Source organism: Aulonocara stuartgranti (assembly GCF_965226115.1).
Source record: "Aulonocara stuartgranti genome assembly, chromosome: 3".
NCBI classification, from domain to species: domain Eukaryota; kingdom Metazoa; phylum Chordata; class Actinopteri; order Cichliformes; family Cichlidae; genus Aulonocara; species Aulonocara stuartgranti.
Window position 1 is genome coordinate 76,022,097 of NC_138941.1, and position 21,111 is coordinate 76,043,207.

General features: G+C 41.2%; 1 protein-coding gene across 4 annotated transcripts in view; it reads right to left on the reverse strand.

Annotated features, from left to right (window-relative positions):
- The window catches only part of LOC309703476 (NLR family CARD domain-containing protein 3-like), a 103,971-nt gene that overhangs the window by 18,916 nt on the left and 63,944 nt on the right, over window positions 1-21,111 (reverse strand). The window contains exons 1-5 of one of the 4 annotated variants that reach the window (XM_082528330.1): window positions 9,116-9,132; window positions 8,790-8,831; window positions 8,013-8,144; window positions 7,809-7,928; window positions 3,338-3,457 (exon numbers count right to left, since the gene is read on the reverse strand). In XM_082528330.1, the coding sequence (XP_082384456.1) occupies window positions 3,338-3,457; window positions 7,809-7,928; window positions 8,013-8,101 (329 nt within the window). In that variant the 5' untranslated portion in view covers window positions 8,102-8,144; window positions 8,790-8,831; window positions 9,116-9,132. The other 3 variants (XM_082528331.1, XM_082528333.1, XM_082528332.1) reach the window with 3 other exon arrangements.

Consider the following 21,111-nt stretch of genomic DNA (forward strand, 5'->3'; position numbering starts at 1 on the left):
CGTAAGCTGGAGAGGAAATGGCGTGACACAAATTTAGAAGATCATCATTTAGCCTGGAGAAATAGTTTGCTGCTTTATAAGAAAGCCCTCCGCAAAGCCAGAACATCTTACTATTCATCACTGATTGAAGAAAATAAGAACAACCCCAGGTTTCTCTTCAGCTCTGTAGCCAGGCTGACAAACAGTCAGAGCTCTGTTGAGCCAACCATCCCTTTAACGTTAACTAGTAATGACTTCATGAACTTCTTCACAAATAAAATTTTAATCATTAGAGAAAAAAAAATTACCAATAATCATCCCACAGATGTAATATTATCTACAGCTACTTTTAGTACCATTGATGTTAAGTTAGACTCTTTTTCTCCAATCGATCTATCGGAGTTAACTTCAATAATTACTTCCTCCAAACCATCAACGTGTCTTTTAGACCACATTCCTACAAAACTGCTCAAAGAAGTCCTGCCTTTAATTAATTCTTCGATCTTAAATATGATCAACCTATCTCTAATGATCGGCTATGTACCACAGGCCTTCAAGCTGGCTGTAGTTAAACCTTTACTCAAAAAGCATCTCTAGACCCAGCAGTCTTAGCTAATTATAGGCCAATCTCCAACCTTCCTTTCATATCAAAAATACTTGAAAGAGTAGTTGTCAAACAGCTAACAGATCATCTGCAGAGGAATGGTTTATTTGAAGAGTTTCAGTCAGGTTTCAGAGCTCAGCACAGCACAGAAACAGCTTTAGTGAAGGTTACAAATGATCTTCTTATGGCCTCTGACAGTGGACTCATCTCTGTGCTTGTCCTGCTAGACCTTAGCGCAGCATTCGATACTGTCGACCATAATATCCTATTAGAGCGTTAGAACATGCTGTATTACAGGTACTGCGCTGCAGTGGTTTGTATCATATCTATCTAATAGACTCCAGTTTGTGCATGTAAATGGAGAGTCCTCTTCACACACTGAGGTTAATTATGGAGTTCCACAAGGTTCAGTGCTAGGACCAATTCTGTTTACATTATACATGCTTCCCTTAGGCAGCATCATTAGAAGACATAGCATACATTTTCACCCAGCTCTATCTGTCCATGAAGCCAGATAACACACACCAATTAGTTAAACTGCAGGAATGTCTTAAAGACATAAAGACCTGGATGGCCGCTAACTTTCTGCTTCTTAATTCAGATAAAACTGAGGTTATTGTACTCGGCCCTGAAAAGCCTAGAAATATGGTATCTAACCAGATTCTTACTCTGGATGGCATTACCTTGGCCTCCAGTAACGCTGTGAGGAACCTTGGAGTCATTTTTGACCAGGACATGTCCTTCAACGCACATATTAAACAAATATGTAAGACTGCGTTCTTCCATTTGCGCAACATCTCTAAAATTAGAAATATCCTGTCTCAGAGTGACGCTGAAAAACTAGTTCATGCATTTATTACTTCCAGGCTGGACGACTGTAATTCATTATTATCAGGATGTCCAAAAAACTCACTGAAAAGCCTTCAGCTAATCCAAAATGCTGCAGCAAGAGTCCTGACAGGGACTAGAAAGAGAGAGCATATTTCTCCTGTTTTGGCTTCCCTTCATTGGCTTCCTGTTAAATCCAGAATTGAATTCAAAATCCTGCTCCTCACATACAAGGTCTTAAATAATCAGGCCCTGTCTTATCTTAATGACCTTGTAGTACCATATCACCCTATTAGAGCACTTCGCTCTCGCTCTGCAGGCCTACTTGTTGTTCCTAGAGTATTTAAAAGTAGAATGGGAGGAAGAGCCTTCAGTTTTCAGGCCCCTCTTCTGTGGAACCAGCTTCCAGTTTGGATTCAGGAGACAGACACTATCTCTACTTTTAAGATTAGGCTTCAAACTTTCCTTTTTGCTAAAGCATATAGTTAGGGCTGGACCAGGTGACCCTGAATCCTCCCTTAGTTATGCTGCAATAGACGTAGGCTGCCGGGGATTCCCATGATGCATTGAGTTTTTCCTTTCCAGTCACCTTTCTCACTCACTATGTATTAACAGACCTCTCTGCATTGAATCATATCTGTTATTAACCTCTGTCTCTCTTTCACAGCATGTCTTTATCCTGTCTTCCTTCTCTCACCCCAACCGGTCACAGCACATGGCCCCGCCCCTCCCTGAGCCTGGTTCTGCCGGAGGTTTCTTCCTGTTAAAAGGGAGTTTTTCCTTCCCACTGTCGCCTAAGTGCTTGCTCATAGAGGGTCATATGATTGTTGGGTTTTTCTCTGCATCTATGAAGCGCCTTGAGGCGACTTTTGTTGTGATTTGGCGCTATATAAATAAAATTGAATTGAATTGACTTAGGCCAGACTTGTATACCCAGCACTTCCAGTATATATATTCTACATTACTCTTCTTATATTTATTGTTTGTTTACTTGCACTGCTGTAACAGGAGCCTCGTCGTCTCGTCTCTCTATATGCTGGACTGTAAGTAGCGGAGATGACAACAAAGTTTACTTTGACTTCAGCAGTGAGCAGGCGCACCGAGGGCTCTCGCGCTCACTTTTAGCGTACAGAATTTCCAAAAAACATCAGTGCAAATTATAAGTCTGTACTATAATGTCTTGTGTTTTCATGTTTGTTGGTTTGTTTTATTTTGTTTTATCTTGCAAGTTGGTTATTAGACGCTGCTCCAGCCAGCCAGAGAATCCCCCGCCGCCCCGCCCTCTCCTCCCTGTGCCGCAAGCAGCAGACGCACCTCGCAAATGCAGGGCGCCCTTACTCCCAGCAAATGGGCGATAGAAAACCGATCGGTGCCTATGCCATTCCCAATATGGCTGGCTGATGTTGGGGCAGCATGAGTACGAGCAATTTTTTTTTTTTTTTTTGCCGATGCCCGTGATGCCGCCCCCCACCACAATGCTGCCCCGGGCAACCGGCCATGTTGCCCGTATCAAAAAATGCTACTGACAGAGCTTTACATTACAATTGTGATACACAATGTAACTGTAATGTAATTTACAATGTAATTGTAAATTACAAATTACAATTTATAATAAATAAAATTGAATTGAATTGAATTCCACAGCATGTCTTTATCCTGTCTTCCTTCTCTCACCCCAAATGGTCGCAGCAGATGGCCCCGCCCCTCCCTGAGCCTGGTTCTGGAGGTTTCTTCCTGTTACAAGGGAGTTTTTCCTTCCCACTGTCACCAAAGTGCTTGCTCATAGGGGGTCATATGATTGTTGGGCTTTTTTCTGTATCTACTGTACAGTATAAAGCGCCTTGAGGCAACTGTTGTTGTGATTTGGTGCTATATAAATAAAATTGAATTGAATTGAATTAAAACAGCTCATAACGGTTCTCTTACCTCACTGGTTCATTACTGAAGTTTGGATTGCTATCTTTGGACCAGTCACTCCTCACAGATGGGAATCTTGACCTGACTTCCTCTTCCTCGATCATCATCTTGTTGTGGACTTCAGTCATTCTGAGAGGTAAACCACAAACACTCAGTGAGCGATCCACATCGGGGATTCAAGGAAAACCTGATCTTAGTTGCTGACTCTGAAATTTAAGACCTTTCAATAATAAAAACAAAAAAAAGCAAGAAATACTCTCATGTTTGAAACAGGATATAATAATAGGAACAGCTGTGAGTATGATCATGTCATATCATGTCAGCTCACTGCAAAGTCCAACTTCAGTATGAAACTATATTACAGTGGGATGCAAAAGTCTGGGCAACCTTGTTAATAGTCATTATTTTCCTGTAAAAATCGTTGGTTGTTACAATAAAAAATGTCAGTTAAATATATCATATAGGAGACACACACAGTGATATCTGCGAAGTGAAATGAAGTTTATTGGATTTACAGAAAGTGTGCAATAATTGTTTAAACAAAATCAGGCAGGTGCATAAATTTGGGCACTGTTGTCATTTTATTGATTCCAAAACCTTTAGAACTGATTATTGGAACTTAAATTGGCTCGGTAAGCTCAGTGACCCCTGACCTACATACACAGGTGAATACAATAATGAGAAAGAGTATTTAAGGGAGTTCATTGTAAGTTTCCCTCCTCTTTTAGTTTTCTCTGAAGAGTAGCAACATCGGGGTCTCAAAACAACTCTCAAATGACCTGAAGACAAAGATTGTTCACCATCATGGTTTAGGGGAAGGACACAGAAAGCTGTCTCAGAGATTTAAGCTGTCTGTTTCCAGTTAGGAACATATTGAGAAAATGGAAGTCCACAGGCTCAGTTCAAGTTAAGGCTCGAAGTGGCAGACCAAGAAAAATCTCGGATAGACAGACGAATAGTGAGAACAGTCAGAGTCGACCCACAGACCAGCACCAAACATCATCTTGCAGCAAATGGAGTCACTGTGCATCGTTCAACCATTCGGCACACTTTACACAAGGAGATGATGTATGCGAGAGTGATGCAGAGGAAGCCTTTGCTCCGCCCACAGCACAAACAGAGACACTTGAGGTTTGCTAAAGCACATTTGGATAAGCCAGCTTCATTCTGGAATAAAGTGCTGTGGAGTGATGAAACTACAATTGAGTTATTTGGGCATAACAAGGAGCGCTATGTCATGGAGGAAAAAGAACACAGCAGTCCAAGAAAAACACCTGCTACCTACAGTAAAATATGGTGGTGGTTCTATCATGCTGTGGGGCTGTGTGAATGCCTTAACAAGTACAACGTTCTGGAACGGCCATCTCAGTCCCCAGACCTGAATATTATTGAAAATCTGTGGTGTGAGTTAAAGAGAGCTGTCCATGCTCAGAAGCCATCAAACCTGAATGAACTTTTTTTTTTTTTTAAAGAGGAATGATCCAAAATACCTTCAACCACAATCCAGACTCTCATTGGAACCTACAGGAAGCGTTTAGAGGCTGTAATTTCTGCAAAAGGCGGATCTACTAAATATTGATTTCATTTCTTTTTTGTGGTGCCCAAATTTATGCACCTGCCTGATTTTGTTTAAACAATTATTGCACACTTTCTGTAAATCCAATAAACTTCATTTCACTTCTCAGATATCACTGTGTGTGTCTCCCATATGATATATTTAACTGACATTTTTTATTGTAACAACCAACGATTTATACAGGAAAATAATGACTATTAACAAGGTTGCCCAAACTTTTGCATCCCACTGTAATTAGAGATGTATAGATCCGATCACGTGATCGGAAATCGGGCCTGATGACGTGGTTTCAGACTCGATCGGAATCTGACGTTACCTTCCGATCAGGACTCAGCTATATGTATCTATGTATGTATGTAACACAACAAACCTGATACGGCACATCAAAAACAAACACCCGACACAATACAGCCAATTTACCCAGGCAACCCAGCTGAAGACGAGTCCGCTCAAACTGCAGGAGAGGTTGAAGAGGAGAAAAAAAAATGCCCGGTGACAGCGTGAAGGCACAGGACATCACAGCCAAGATAGCACAAATGACCGCAATGAGTAACCTGCCATCTGCCTTTGTAGAAAACCCTGGAATTCTTATAGTTATGGAGTATGTAGAACCTCTATTTGAAATGCCGTCTCACCATTACTTCACAGAGAAAGCTCTGACAAACTTTCTGACTAATTTCTGACAAACTACTTGTCCTGTTATCAGATGTGCCCCGTGTTTCGTTCACCATAGACATCTCACATGTCTCTACTAAGCCTTACCGCGCAATGGATTGACTCAAGTTTTTTTTTCGCCGTGCGACCCTACATGTCCAGGAATTTCGCAGATCGCACACCGCAGAGCGCATCCAGCAATCGATTGAAAAGATGAACAACTGGGGAATTGACAAGCAACGGGTCCATGTAATTTTGCGTGACAATGCGGAAAATATGAAGAAAGCTATGAGGGATTCCGAGTGTGGGCTGTGTCGCCCATTCCTGTCAACTCTGTGTGCATGAGGGCCTGTTGTCTTAGCGCAGCGTGACAGAGACCCTGGCCAATGCAAGGAAGATTGTAGGCCTACTCTCGACTAGAAGACATACAGATGGACCTAAATATGGATATCAAGTGCCTACAGCAAGATGTACAGGTGACAGTCCTCTCGAAACATTCTTTAATGTATTTCTATTTTATTATTATTTCCCATACACTTGATTTAGTAAGGCACTAATACATTACCTGCTTTGCACAAAAATAAAGCGAATCATGTTCTCTTATGTGCAGACACGATGGAACAGCAGCCTCTACATGCTGCGGAGCGTACTGCAACAAAAACGTGCTCTTAATGTCTTTGCAGCTGAGCACACTCTACCAGCAACAGTGACAGCTCACCAGTGGGAGCTGATGGATAAGACTGCTGATGTGCTCTCCCCCTTTGAAGAACTGACCAGGGACGTGAGCAGGGAGACTGTAACTGCAGCTGATGTGATCCCTGCCATAACAGGTAATTGGTATTTTTATTTCTTACTTATATTGTTTGAAACAAACCATAATACCTCATTAAGTGCATTCATTAAGTCATCCATTCACTCATGAGTCCTCAGATGTGTTCTGTCTCGGGAGGATGGTGATGACCAGGGAATAAAAACAATTAAGAGGACTCTGCTGGAGGCTGTGTAGAAGCCCTATGCTGATGTTGAACTGAGCCACTTTTCTAGATACCAGATACAACGATGGGCAAGTATAGTGAAATTAAAATGTACCTTTTGTACAGCATGTTTATATAAAGTAAAGTCATCAACAGACACCAGTATTAAGCCAATTTATTTTTTACTTCCTTTTTAATTTAGTTTTGGGTAATTTAGTTCTAAAGTTGGATTTTTTTTAAAATTGTTTATTAAAAGTATGTGCGTAGGCAGTTGCCTAACTGAAGAGCTGCACTATGTGGCGCCTCTTGTCTTATAGTTTTGAATTGTGTGTTACTTTTATCCGTTTCTAGCTTTTTCACAAAGTCAGCCAACCTGTTGCTTGCAAAGGAACAACTTATCCAGGAGGTGGCAAAGACAGAGGGGAAGAGGGCTGTCAGTGCAGTGCCAGAGGAAAATGAGCCAGTGAGCAAGGCACCACATCGTGAAGCACGTAGCAGCCTGGACGTTGCCTTTGAGGAAATCTTGCAAGAGAGGCAGTCACAGAGATGGTCCATGAGTACCACATCAGCAGAACCTCAAGTGCAGACCTACCTCTCAGAAAAAAACACCTCTAAGAAAAGCGACCCACTTCAGTACTGGAAAGAACATTTTAATCAGTTTCCCTCTATGGCTGATGCTGAAACCCAGTATCTCAGTGCCCCCTGTAGCTCTGTGGACAGTGAGAGATATTTTAGTGTCGTTGCAAGCGTCCTTGATGAGAACAGAAACAGGCTCAAACCTGACAAGGTAGAGATGTTAGTTTTCATTAAGAAAAACATAAATTTCCTTCTGTGAAACTTACTACTTACTACAAACTTACTACTGTGATGATAGTAAAGATAGTAGTAAGTACTTTGTCCGGGGGACTGGGGAGAGGGAGGTCTGGGCTTCTCTGCATAGGCTGCTGCCCCCGAGACCCAGCCCCAGATAAGCGGAAGAAGATGGATAGATGGATGGATGGATGAGTTTTATGAGTGAAAGTGAAATCTGTGCAGCAAACTTAGTGTTACCTCCTCTACCTTCCTACAACATACAGCACAACATAACTGATGGAAGAAAACATGAGCACAAGCATCACTTCCTGTTTGCTGAAGTGGATTTTCAGTTGTTTAGAAACCAAAAGATTGTTTTTAAGAGAGTTTAAATGGGATTGAGGGAATGACATATTTGCACTGCAAATTGTATCCAAAAACATCAAGCAGTTAAATCAAAGAGTTCATGTTACTAACAGCTCACCTCTCTGCAGCAGACACAGGCTGGACTTTAAAATTAATGGGACGATCTGCAGACAAATCACTCTTCAAGGACACACAGCCGGATTTAGGTTCATATTTACGTTTTGTTCCTCGTTTATTCCTGTGAATAATGATGGAGCAGTGATGTGAGTGCTGAGCTGTGACATGGAGAAGAGTCATGGACAGTTAGAGATGGTCATCTCACCTCTGAGCTTTGGTCTGGCTCTCATGTTCCCCACACAGAGTGCTTTTAGAGGGAGAGGCTCCCTCCTCTCTGTCCTCACACTGATCCATGCTGCTCAATTCACATCAGCTCACACACACTTTCTACCTTCACCTGCAGAGGAAACACAAATCATTCATGTGCACATCAACCGTGTGCTGTCCAAATATCAGCTGCTTCTTTCCTGCTTCATCTCAGTGTCAGCCGAGAGAATGACAAACCCACTATGTGTCAACATTTGATGGATGATGACACAGAAATGTGAAATGATATTGACCTAAATCTGTCCTGATGATAATGAGAAGCTCTGATGAGTTTTGACTGTCTGAAGTGTCACTAGGATGATGAAACACTGGGACTCAGCCCAGTCCTGACATCTTTGCTATTTTCACTTGATAACAACAGCTGTTTAAAGTTACTGCGTGTATTTGACAGTAAAATGAATGTAAATGTGAGTAAATAATCATTTACAAAGTCTGCTGCTCTCTCTGTAACCATATGACCATCAACTAGCTCTGTGCTGCTGCTGCTCTCATTCACGAAGTGCTCAAACACATTTTTAACTTGTGAATTAGCGTTAGCGTTAGCATGCCGTGTGGCTAGCTTAGCGTTAGAGCTCTGGCAGGTGATTAATTAATCGTTAATTACTGTGACAGTAAAGGAGGTAAAGGCCTATAACGTTATCACGGATGCTGCGTCCTCTGTGGACTAAGCAAACTTACAGTTTCTTCACACACACCAACAACAAGCTCCACTTACTTCATTATAGTTCATCTGCTTCCTGGAAAGCCAGGGCTTCACCTGAGCGGAGGCAGATTTTCACAATAAGAGCACTCTGTCACTAATGTAACGCTGACAGTTTGTGACTGTTTAACTTTGTGTTGACAGAATTAAAGTAACTTGGGGTGACTTCTTCTGTCCTGTTTCTCTGAGCAGATTCAGCTTTGGCTGAAATAATCAAACTGGTAATTATCAGCCATCGTATTAAAGGATGTATCATTTTATTCTGAAAATCAACAGGAATCTGGTGCTGATCAAAGAATCTCCTTTTAATGGCTGTCATTCAAAGCTTTAAATGGACTTACCAACTTGTTACCTGGGATGGTTTTAGAGGCCTGGACAGTCCCGATGGACTCTTACTTTGAAAGGCTGGAGTCACCTGTAAGAGGGTTCAAAAGGGAACGTCCACAATTTAACTGCAGGAGATTTTTATTAAAGACATTTAGCAGACTCAAAAATAATAATACTCACTGTCTTTATTGTCTGTGTTCCTCTGTCCTGCTGTTTGTGACTGTGTAAAAAAAAAATTGAAACTTGCATAAATAAAAAGGGGAAAAATAATAATAATAATACTCACAGAAAAGTAATCAGATTACATGGGTCTGGAAACACTGTGTTCATTGTGTGTGAGTTTGTGTTTCCACCTGTGATGGTGAGATAAAGTTTCATCAGGCTTTGAAGCCTTCCAGCTAACTTAGCCTCACAGAGGTTCATATGTGGAGGCTTCATGTCTACACAAATCCCCCTGAGGGTCAAAAACAGCCAAACAGGCAGCGTTATTACAGGTCATGTTAAGTGCAGTATTTGTGAGACAGCTCTTGTTGTTACCAGTGTGTGCATGGCAGCAAAAACAAGAACTAGATTCACCTTAATACATGTATTTCACGGTGTTGTGTCCTCCGCTTCGTGTTTTCATTCGAACACAATTTCTGTGTTTGTTTGTGCGTATTGTTCTGTAACATGTCAGCTCAATAAAACTGAATGTTAATGGCTGCCTACACCCAGGTAGATGTCTATGTTAGTGAATCTCAAACTATCAGATATCAAAATAAGAAAGGATCTTTTGCCTTCTCATTTTTCTTCCTCAAATTTTGTCTCCACAATTATAGAGACTAAATATTGTCATGGGACGTAATATTTTCATACACTAACATGATCTTTAATGAGTGCTGGTTGGGCTCAACGCAGTAATGCTACCATTGTTAGCACATTACTTTCAACAATTCAATTCAGTTTTATTTATATAGCACCAAATCACAATAGTCGCTTCAAGGCGCTTTATTTTAAGGTAGACCCTACAATAATACATACAGAGAAAAACCCAACAATCATATGACCCCTATGAACAAACACTTTGGTGACAGTGGGAAGGAAAAACTCCCATTTAACAGGAAGAAACGTTTGGCAGAACCACGGAGGGGCGAGGCCATCTGCTGTGACCAGTTCGGGTGAGAAAAGGAAGACGGGATAAAGACATGTTGTGGAAGAGAGACTGAGATTAATAACAAGTATGATTCAGTGTAGAGAGGTCTATTAACACATAGTGATGAAGAAGAAACTCCCAGTGTATCATGGGAATCCCCCAGCAGCCTACACCTATTACAGCAATCATTTACAGTCGGGTGGTCGGGCTGTCCACACGCACACCCTCGGATGTTCAGCTCTCCATTCCTCCTTCACATTCTTCATATATCCATGTTGGAGAGTGCCTTTTGTACAAGAAAATACACCTCTTAACAATGCAAAGCTGTCAGCACAGGTGGTGAAAGTACACACAGTATTTATTTAAGTAGAAGTACAGATATTAGTGTTGAAAAATACTCTAATATAAAGTAACGACTCTGAAATGTACTGAAAGTAAGGAGCTCATTGTAGGACAATTGTAACCTATTGTAACTGTATGTATATATAATATAATATAATATAATATAATATAATATAATATAAAATAATTAGATGAAAATCCAAATGTTGTTCTAATGTAAATCCTAGTTGTTCCCTTGAACAACTAGGACACAAGCAGTGAAAGAAAATTTAAACAGAACTCTTTCCTGTTGTTTACATGGTAAAGGGTTTGGAAGTTGGGGGAAACCCTCAGAGCTTTTGTAGTGGCTCAGCATGGAGAACAGAATCACAGCTCACAATGATTTCTAATGTGAGCTTCAGTACAGGCTGTGATCAGCTGACCTGCTGCTCTTTGTTCATTTAAATAGCTGAATTCAACAAGATGGAAACAGATGTTTCACAGCTACCTTAGCTGATTTCCATCCCCTACGCTGACAGCACACTATCCAATCTTTATACTAGACAGGAGAACGTTGGTATATAGATTGAACTGAGTGAATCAATCTAAGCATTATCAGCTGAAATGCAACAAATCTCTGCCACACTTGATGTAACTTAACTTTGGCCATGAGCACCAGTCCAACACAGAGCTTTACTAAACACTTTAAGGCTCATGTAGCCCCATTATTTTATATTGCACAGCTGCCTTGTGGTTTGTGTCACATATTTGTGTTTTGATGCACAGATGTGCATCGTAGTATAGTTTCAGATTTCGACTGCTACACTCAGATACTAACAGATAGAGTTGGATGTGTCGAGACCAGTCTTGGTCTCACTTTTATGTGGTCTTGGTCTTGTCTTAGTCTCAGATCCCTTGGTCTTGCTGTCTCAGATCGACGTAGTGGTCGGGAGATTTGGAGTCAACAGTATCCATGACACACTATGTAACGTTCGATAATATGTCATGCGCGAAAGCATCAGCTTTAAGAGCCGTGCTTAGAGAGTGCTTTGTAGTGAATCAGAAGAGTTGACTCCCATTGAGTGAGAGCTGGCTCCTCACTTAATTTCCTTTCGCTGCTCAGCTCTCACACAGTGGCTCAGCTATGCTCCTATCCCTTAACTTCATCCTGATGAAGTGCTTCGAACGACTAGTCATGCAACACATCAAGACTGTCCTGCCCCCCTCCCTGGATCCCTTCCAGTTTGCCTATCGGCCCAACCGCTCAACCGATGATGCCATCTCCACTGCACTCCACTCGGCACTCACACACCTGGACAAAAATGACTCATATGTTCGAATGCTGTTCATAGATTTCAGTTCAGCATTCAACACCATAATCCCCCAACAGCTCATTCAAAAACTGGTCCAGCTGGGGCTCAACACCTCACTGTGCAACTGGCTGTTGGATTTCCTCACCGGAAGACCTCAAGCAGTACGGGTTGGCAGTAACACATCCAGCACCATCATTTTAAACACGGGGGCCCCGCAGGGATGTGTGCTGAGCCCCCTCCTCTTCACTCTGCTGACCCATGACTGCACCCCATCATACAGCTCCAACCTCTTCATCAAGTTTGCGGACGACACAACGGTGGTGGGTCTCATTAGCAACAGGGATGAGACCGACTACAGAAGTGAGGTGAGACGCCTGGCCACGTGGTGTGCTGACAACAATCTCTCTCTGAATGTGGAGAAGACGAAGGAGATTGTTGTGGACTTCAGGAGAATGCACACCCAACATGCTCCTCTGACCATTGACGGAGCGTCTGTGGAGAGAGTGAGCAGCACCAAGTTCTTGGGTGTGCACATCACAGAGGATCTCTCCTGGACGTACAACACCACAGCACTGGCCAAGAAATCACAGCAGCGTCTCTTCTTTCTCCGCAAACTAAGAAGAGCAGGAGCACCAGCCCCCATCATGTACACTTTCTACAGAGGCACCATCGAGAGCATCCTGTCGAGCTGCATCACTGTGTGGTTTGGAGCCTGCAATGCGTCCTGTCATAGAACCCTCCAACGCATAGTGAGAGCTGCAGAGAGGATCATTGGTGTCTCTCTCCCCTCCCTCCAGGACATTTACAGCACCCGTCTCACTAAAAAATCCCTTTGCATAGCGGCTGATCCCACACACCCAATGCAAAGCTTCTTCAAGCTGCTGCCGTCGGGGAGGAGACTGCGGAGTCTCCAGGCCAGGACCAGCAGGCTGAAGGACAGCTTCATCCATCAGGCTGTCAGGAAGCTTAACTCCCTCCCGATTCTGCCCCCTCTCCCCTCTCTCCTCCACGGTCTCACTGAACTCTGTCACACACACACAAACACACACACTCTCTGACTCACTCACTGGCCTGCACCAGTTACCAGTCACTTTGTGGAGCATTGGACTGCCATTACCTCATAAGACTTTGTTGTTACACTTTCTCTTACCGTACATTACCAAATCTCCATTTGCACTATTTGCCTATTTGCACTACTCTGCCTGGTTTACACTCAATGTCACTTACCCATTATATTGTATATTATATAGCTTTCTTGTTATATGTAAAATTGTATTTATTTAAATTTTTACTTTTTAATTATTTTACTTGCATTTTTTAATCACTTTTATATTTAAATATATTTAAATGTTCATTTGCTATTTATCTAGGGAGTGAAGAGTAACGCAATTTCTATTCTCCGTATGTCCTGTACATGTGGCAGAATCGACAAATAAAGTTGACTTTGACTTTGACTTTGACTTTGATATGGTGGCCAATCTCATGCGAGGATATAGGATGATATAATTATGTGAAAAACAGAGGGTGAGAGACGCGACAGTCAAGTGGAGCGTGTGTCTGTCCTCTCAGTAAGTGAGTGAGACAGTAGACAGCAGTGAGGAGGGCTGTGTGAGTGCATCGCAAAAACACATAAATATGCCTGACATCCGTAAACAAAGCAGCGTCTGGCTGCAGTTTAAAGGCTTTTTTGTCTCGGTCTTGTTTCGACTTTGTCTTGGTCTTGTCTTGGTATCGATACCCTCTGGTCTTGGTTTAGGCGGTCTTGACTACAAGTTTACTAACAGACAGAAACAAAGAGAAGCTGTCTTCTCTGAAGATGGTCTGCCTGGATTCGTGATGACACCTCAAGGTCCAAACCTTTGAGACTGACTCTCCCAGAGAAAAACAGGCCTATAAATTCTGCTGTTAGGACACGGCCCCCTCTCTAACTCTACAGGCCTGACCAGAGGACCAGAGACGGTTGCCATGGTGATGTGAGAAGCGACATCTCCATGTAGGGAGATGTGGGAAAGGTGCAGGAGATGAAACATGAGCCGTACATGGGTCTAAAGGCTTTCCTCCAGCTGTTGAGCGATCACATTAACTATCAGTTTTTACCAATAATAAAATAAAAGTAATAAATAAAATAAAAGTATTTCCTGCCTGGGTGAGGCAGCCTTTGTCTCTGAGCCAGAGAGGTCCATGGAGCTGTGGAAAACTCATCTGAAATTCTGTTTGATCATAAAGTGTGAAAACGTATCATTGGAGCATATTTGTCTTCTCTCTCATATAAAAAAGCCAACACAAGCTAACCTGGTAACCTAACAAAAACTCCTCAGTATTTGAAGAACACAAAGTTAGTGTGTTAGTTTGTTTTGCAGGACATGTCACAGTGTGATACATCATTTATCCAAACACACCATATACAAATCCAATATGTCAATAAAACAATAAGGTTACATTAGTGGAACTCTGACTTTGCTCTTAACAGTCTTTGAAAAGCAACAAATCCAGTAAATGTACTTTGATCTTGAGGTTTGGTGTAAAAACATCCTGTCAGCCCTGTGCTGAGAGGGCTGTGCTAATTCATCCGTCCTGTTCTAATAAAGATACATTTCAGGAACACCTTCTTTAGATGTGTTCAGCTTTATTCATACAGCACCAGTAAACAAACATGTTTAGTCTCAAAGCTCGTTATATTGTAAGGTAAAGAGCCCAAAGAGTTCTCATTGGCATTCATTGATGAAGTGAATGTCATTCAGTAATCAGAGGTGGCTTTTTGGCTCTAACTGACTACATGTGTGTACTGTATCGTGGATGTGAAGCACATTTAACTGTTTGGCTGAGCCAAAACAAGCACAGCACTGATTCTAACTTTAGTTACTCTGGACATTGTTAAAAGTGACAATATTGTTCAATATCACATTTGTTGTTTGTCAGGTGTCCTGTTTGAAGAAAACACTGATTGAACTGATTTCAAGTCCAAATCAAAAAGTTTGTGAGTCATTTTGTTCATGTATCAGCTGTTTAGTCATTCTATGACATTCTATGTGTGTGTGTGTGTGTATATATATACACACACACACACACACACACACACACACACACACACACACACACACACACACACAAACAGAATAAACAATAAAATATACAGAGGTTGGCAGTTGGAAATGTTCCAACTCCTTTGACATCTTACCCTCTGCGATGTTGAGGGTAAGATGGTTGTCTTGACACCAGTGGGTCAGGGCGGTGACTTATCTTTATATTTTTGCATGCTGTCATGACATTTTTGGGAGCATTTCAAGTTCCTATATATCAATACAACCGTTATAGCCCAAATTGTAATAATATGCATGCATTCAGTCCATAGTAACTACTAGGGCTGGGCCATATCATACCGTTCACGGTAATACCGGTATAATGTTGGGCAACGATAAGAAAATGAAATATCGCAATAGAATATGGATAAAACGCATGTGCAGTGCCCTTGTTTTCATACGAAAATGGCGGAAAAAGCATGGCGGCGACGGAGAATGAGAAGGGCGAAAGTGGATCGTCAAATGAAACGGATGAACCAGAATTCGTTTGTAAAAATGCTGCAACTTCAGTGGTGTGGAACTGGTTTAGCTTTCGTACACATTAAAGCACTATTTTTGGTAGAGCATGCTAGCGGGCCGTCGTTATTACTGTATTTTTTGGAAAATACAGCACATCAAATCAATCCTTTGATTTTTCTGAAAATCGACAGTGCCTCTTATAATCCCGTGTGTCTTATGTATGAACTCTGGTTGTGTTTACTGACATCGAATCGATTTTATGTACACGGCGCTTGAAAATCTGTCAAATGTTTTAGTACGATTTTGCTAAGCTACGAACCCGCACCGCTTGATGGATTGTCGGAGCGTTACGGCTGTCGTAGGCAGGAGCCTCGCGGAGTAATATGTACTGTGCTTCAACATAATATTACCGTATTGTGTGTGTAACCTCTTTTTAAGTTTTGTAGATAGTATACATGAGTATGCTCAGGATCTGTCGGCCAGTTTCCACTGGAAATGCCTTTTGGTTAAACTGTCAGCGAGGAATTTGCATTTGCACTGTTAAATTTTTATTATATTATTATATATTATATAACTTTGAATGCACATTAAAAAAAAAAAGACAGCTGCTTGTTTAAGTGAAAATACATTGGTTTTTTTTGTTTTACACTAATAAAGTTGTAAATTATTTTGTCTAGTGTCAATTATATCATCAGTTATATCGTTATCGCAAATTTTCAAATGTATATCGTGATAAATACTTTTGGTCATATCGCCCTGCTCTAGTAACTACATAAATTGCAAAAAAGTGCAATAAACTACAAAAAAATAAAAAAAACGTTGTTTTTTTTGTTTTTTTTACATATATTTATAGTTAGAGAAATGTAAGAGGTTTATCCCTCAAAACTGTAAATACAAAAAAATTGCACAAAATAGTTTCCAACAACAGGAAATTTCTTTTGAGCGTCTTCATAGTTTTATTTTTGAGATACACCAATTTTTATATACAGCAGGAAAAAAGAAAATAAATAGTACAATGCAAATTTGAAACAAAAAAAAAAAAACAGCATGTGCATCAAAATAATAATGGATTGCAATTACAATTTCACTATTCATTCACTCTCACATTCACACACTGGTGCAGGCAAACCACAGTTGTAGCCACAGCTGCCCTGGGGCAGACTGACAGAAGCGAGGCTGCAATAACGCGCCATCGGCCCCTCTGGCCAACACCAGTATGCGGTAGGGTAAACTGTCTTGCCCAAGGACACAACCACCAGGACAGTGAGAGCTGGGGATCGAACCGGCAACCTTTCGGTTACAGATGAGCTTCTCATGCAATTTGAGTTCTAAGCATCCCAGAAACTATTCAGAAAAGCATGAAGTCAAACATGAGTTTTAAAAACACCAGTATAGGCTTATAAAGCAAGGCCCATATGTAAAAAAAACTACATTTTCTGCGAAATGACGTCACTTCCAATTTCGGACATGCAATAGTTCGTGCTGACGTCTATTCCAATGTAGGAAGTGTTACGAACAGCTGATCAGATCGGCAAAGCATGTTTCTGGAATATTATGTTTTTGTTGCTGCAAGTGCTTTTTATGCAATTTTTGCAAAGCTATATGTGGAAGGAAACCGTGGCTTAAGACAAGCTGAATGAATAAGATGTAAGTACAACTCCTCTGGTTTCATATGCCAAAAAAATTATTGCGCTAGCTTATGTGGTTCCAGATCTACAGAGATTTAAAAATAGTTACGCAAAACGGAGCGTGCCCGCTCCGACCGGCTTTAAAGGGTTAAGATTCTCTGGCCACACTGTAGGATTTCCCTTTGATCCACTGTGGGGGCATTTTTGAGTCTATCAGTGAAACTCTTCATATTTGTGTTTGACTCCAGTTTATAGAAACAGAGAAATGTGTCATGCTTTTGTTCGGCCTCCACAAATACACACATTTGTTCATTGGTTGGACTTTTTGGAAGGAGACACATTGAAAACCATGTTAATAAGATCTTGTTGTTTCCTGTGGATCCGACACAGAGAGTGGACTTCAGACAGAAAGCGTGGAAGAGATTTTAGAGGCCGTGTGTGGCAACAGGAAGTTTCTGTATGTTTGCTGATCTTACATGTGGAAAACAACACGTGATGTTTGTGAAGTTCTACAATGATCATTGTTCTCACAGCATTTTGAGTGGGAACAGTGGGAACTGAGAGTAGTGGGAGTTATTTACTGATTGAAACAAGCTGAATGTTTCTGTGATGATGAAGATCAGCAGCTCAGCTGATCAATGAACTGACATCTATCAGTCGTTTCATGAGATGAAGTCATCAGCAGACATTTGTTCTAACTGTGTGATAAATGTCAGAATGTCAGGGCTCTGCTTTAGTCACTACTTTATGATCATTGGCTCATTGTTGAATCCAGTGGCCCAGTCTGACCTCTGACCCTTTGCTGCAGGTCTTCTGTGTTATCTCCACTTTCATGTCTGATCTTCTGCTGTATCGTCCAAAATAAACATCTGAATCATTTCCAACACTTCAGCAGATCTTTAGTTTGGGCAGTGCAGCACAAAATAACACATATTGTACTATACTGCCCACTTCCTGATCTTATTGGACCTGTGTGTGAGGTCGGTGAAGGAAACACATGTTTACTGAGTGAGTCGCTGCCATTAGGAACTAGTTCTTCATATCACAACCTAGAAATCACACAGGACCATTTCTGCAAGTGAAAACTTGTAATTGGAGGAAAATAATTGTATAGTTTGTGCGACTGTTGTTTGTAAATGAAGAATTGTCCCAACTACATGTGCTGCTGGCCTTTTCTTTAGGTGCACAGAGGAGTCTGTGGAAACATCCAGAACTGAGGCAGTGCTACAGATGTCTTCAAATAAAGTGGTGTATTATCCATGTTTTCTATGGATCATATCCAGTATCCTGATCTAACGAGCCCCCTTTGTGTGGATTTTAGAGCCTCTGACTTTTGCTGCGTCTGCGTCTCATTTCAAGCACAAGAGCAAGAAGTGGATGAAGAAATGGGGCGAGAGGGGTCAGTGTGGTGCACGTTAGCTGTGCTCACACATGCTTTCACAAAGAAAGCATGTGTATTCATCGGCAGCATTAAGGTGCACGTTAGTCTTCATAATAATAAAGTATTCTGACTTTATTCTTCTGAATCCTCACAGTCATGTTGCAGCTCTGCTTTGCTTTAAGAAAATGTTCTACCAGGATGTTACTTTCCTAAACATGTTCTCCAAATGTTCCCAAAGACTTTGTTCTAAGTAGTTCTACATGATGAAACATCCACACTGAGTTTAAGAAGGACACACAAACACCATCTGTCCTTTCATCATGTGTACAAACATGTTCAGATGTCAAATGTACCGTGAATGGATGCAAATGTGGATCGTTCCAATAAAATGAGACAGTTTTGTAAGTGGATCACAGTTTGAAGTTATTGCACTAGCTTATGTGGTTCCAGTTCTACAGAGATTTAAAAATAGTTACGCAAAAGAGAGCGTGCCCGCTCCGACCGGTTTTAAAGGGTTAAGAGGATAAAATGACCCTATTAATATATCCATATTGATACATATTGATACCATCCTTTCACTCTTCACATGCATTTACTAAATGTAATAAAGCTTTATCCCTTTATAACAAATAGAAATCCCATCATCAGTATATTATTCATTCGAACCACAGATTGTGGGTCTAATTGAAGTGAGATCCACAGCTTTGACAGCCAACAAGCACTGATCAGCTGACCTCAGAGAGCCAGATATTATGTATGGTTGCAGTAACTCACTGACAGAGGTGGGTAGTAACGAGTTACATTTACTCCGTTACATTTACTCCGTTACATTTGCTTGAGTAAGTTTTTGAAAAAAAATGTACTTTTAAAGTACCTTTTTTGCAAGATACTTTTTACTTTTACTTGAGTACATTTGTGAAGAAGAAATGGTACTTTTACTCCACTACATTTGCAAAATTCGACTAGTTACATTTAAAAAAATAATTGGTTTAACACATTAGATAACATGCCACCAGTGGAGTTTCCGGCAACTTTTTTTTTACCAATCAGATGTGGCCATGCAGTCACATGACCAGTTTGAAACTGTGGCAGGCAGAGCGGCCCAAGCGTTTCAAAGTAGCGGACACAGGAAAGAAAAAACACATGAAAACATGGCAGAGCCAATTGTCTACACTAGAACTGAAGAGGATGAACATCCTTGGCCTCACATACAAAGGATGTTTCGCTTTTTTTTTTTTTTTTAATTAGGGATGCACGGTATCGGCCTCGATACCACATTTTCTAAAGTACTCGTACTCGTTAAAAGTCCCCCGATACCGAGGACCGATACCACGGTCTGAGACCTGTCTATGTTTGAGCGGAATGTAAGGGGTTAATCACAGGCGCCGAGTGCCCGCCCCCAGGCCCTGAGTACCCGCCCCCAGGCCCCGGCTGCAGCTCAGAGCGGGGAGAAAGCGAGGCGAGACATATCAGCTGTGTGGAACTATTTCAAAGTGAACGAAGACGCGAAAACAAAGGCGGACTGCAAATTGTACTCAGCGAAATTGTCCAGAGGAGGCTCTAAAGGTAGCGCATTTAACACAAGCAATTTAATCAAGCACCTAAAATCCCAACACAACAACGAGTACAAAGAGTTTACCCACGCTTATTAGCACAGAGGAGCATAGATATTGCTATAGCAGTGGGACGGAAAATAGTTGGGCATTTTAAACATTCCGCCTTAGCCTACTCCCACCTCGAGGACATTCAGGGACAGCTCAACCAGCCAATAAAGAGACTGCAGCAGGACGTACAGACGCGCTGGAACAGCACGTATTACATGCTCCAGTCCCTCATTGAGCAAAAGCGAGTGCTGGGCGTGTATGTGTACGACCACGAACTCCCTGACTATCTCACCGCTCACCAATGGGCTCTTATGGAGACGACTGTTGCCATCCTCGCCCCCTTTGAGGAACTAACTAAAAAAGTGAGCAGCTACGACGCACTAGCCTCTGATGTCATCCCACCTGTGACTGGGCTAGTGAGACTTCTAAACAGAGAAACAGACGAACAAATTTAAAATTAAATTTTGTTTTTTTATAATTATTTATTTTGTAATATGTTGCATACAACATGCTTTTCATTTTAAATAAATGTTCTTAATTCCAAACTACTCCCTTGTTTGTTTTTTGTTAAATTATAGGACTAAAGCTGTTACCTGCAAATTTAAATCATGTTTTTATTAAGTACTCGGTATTGGTATCGGCGAGTACTGAAATGCAAGTACTCGTACTTGTTTCCAAAAAAGTGGTATCGGTGCATCCCTATTTTAAATGAATCAGAAACATTTTATTGGTTTTTTTGGGGGTTTTTTTTGCCTGTCCCATTTGGTTCTTTAGCCATCAGAATTGTTGTCTGAAGACCAACAAGGATACCCAATGGATTTATTTTGCCAAATGGATCATCATGGCATTGCCGTATTGGTCCATTTGATCGACCTTTGTTTTTATTATTTAATTTATTTTATTTTCAGTTGTTACAGACGGGACAGACATGAGTGAGGGATAGGAAAGGGAGAAAGAAAGAGGAAGGAGAAGAAAAACAGAAGGGGAGAGGGACAGTGAGAAAGGGGAAAAGAAATCTCCTGGATCACCTGTTGAGAGAGAAAGAATAGAAAACAAGCAAAAAAAACCAAAACAAAGCAACATACTAAACAC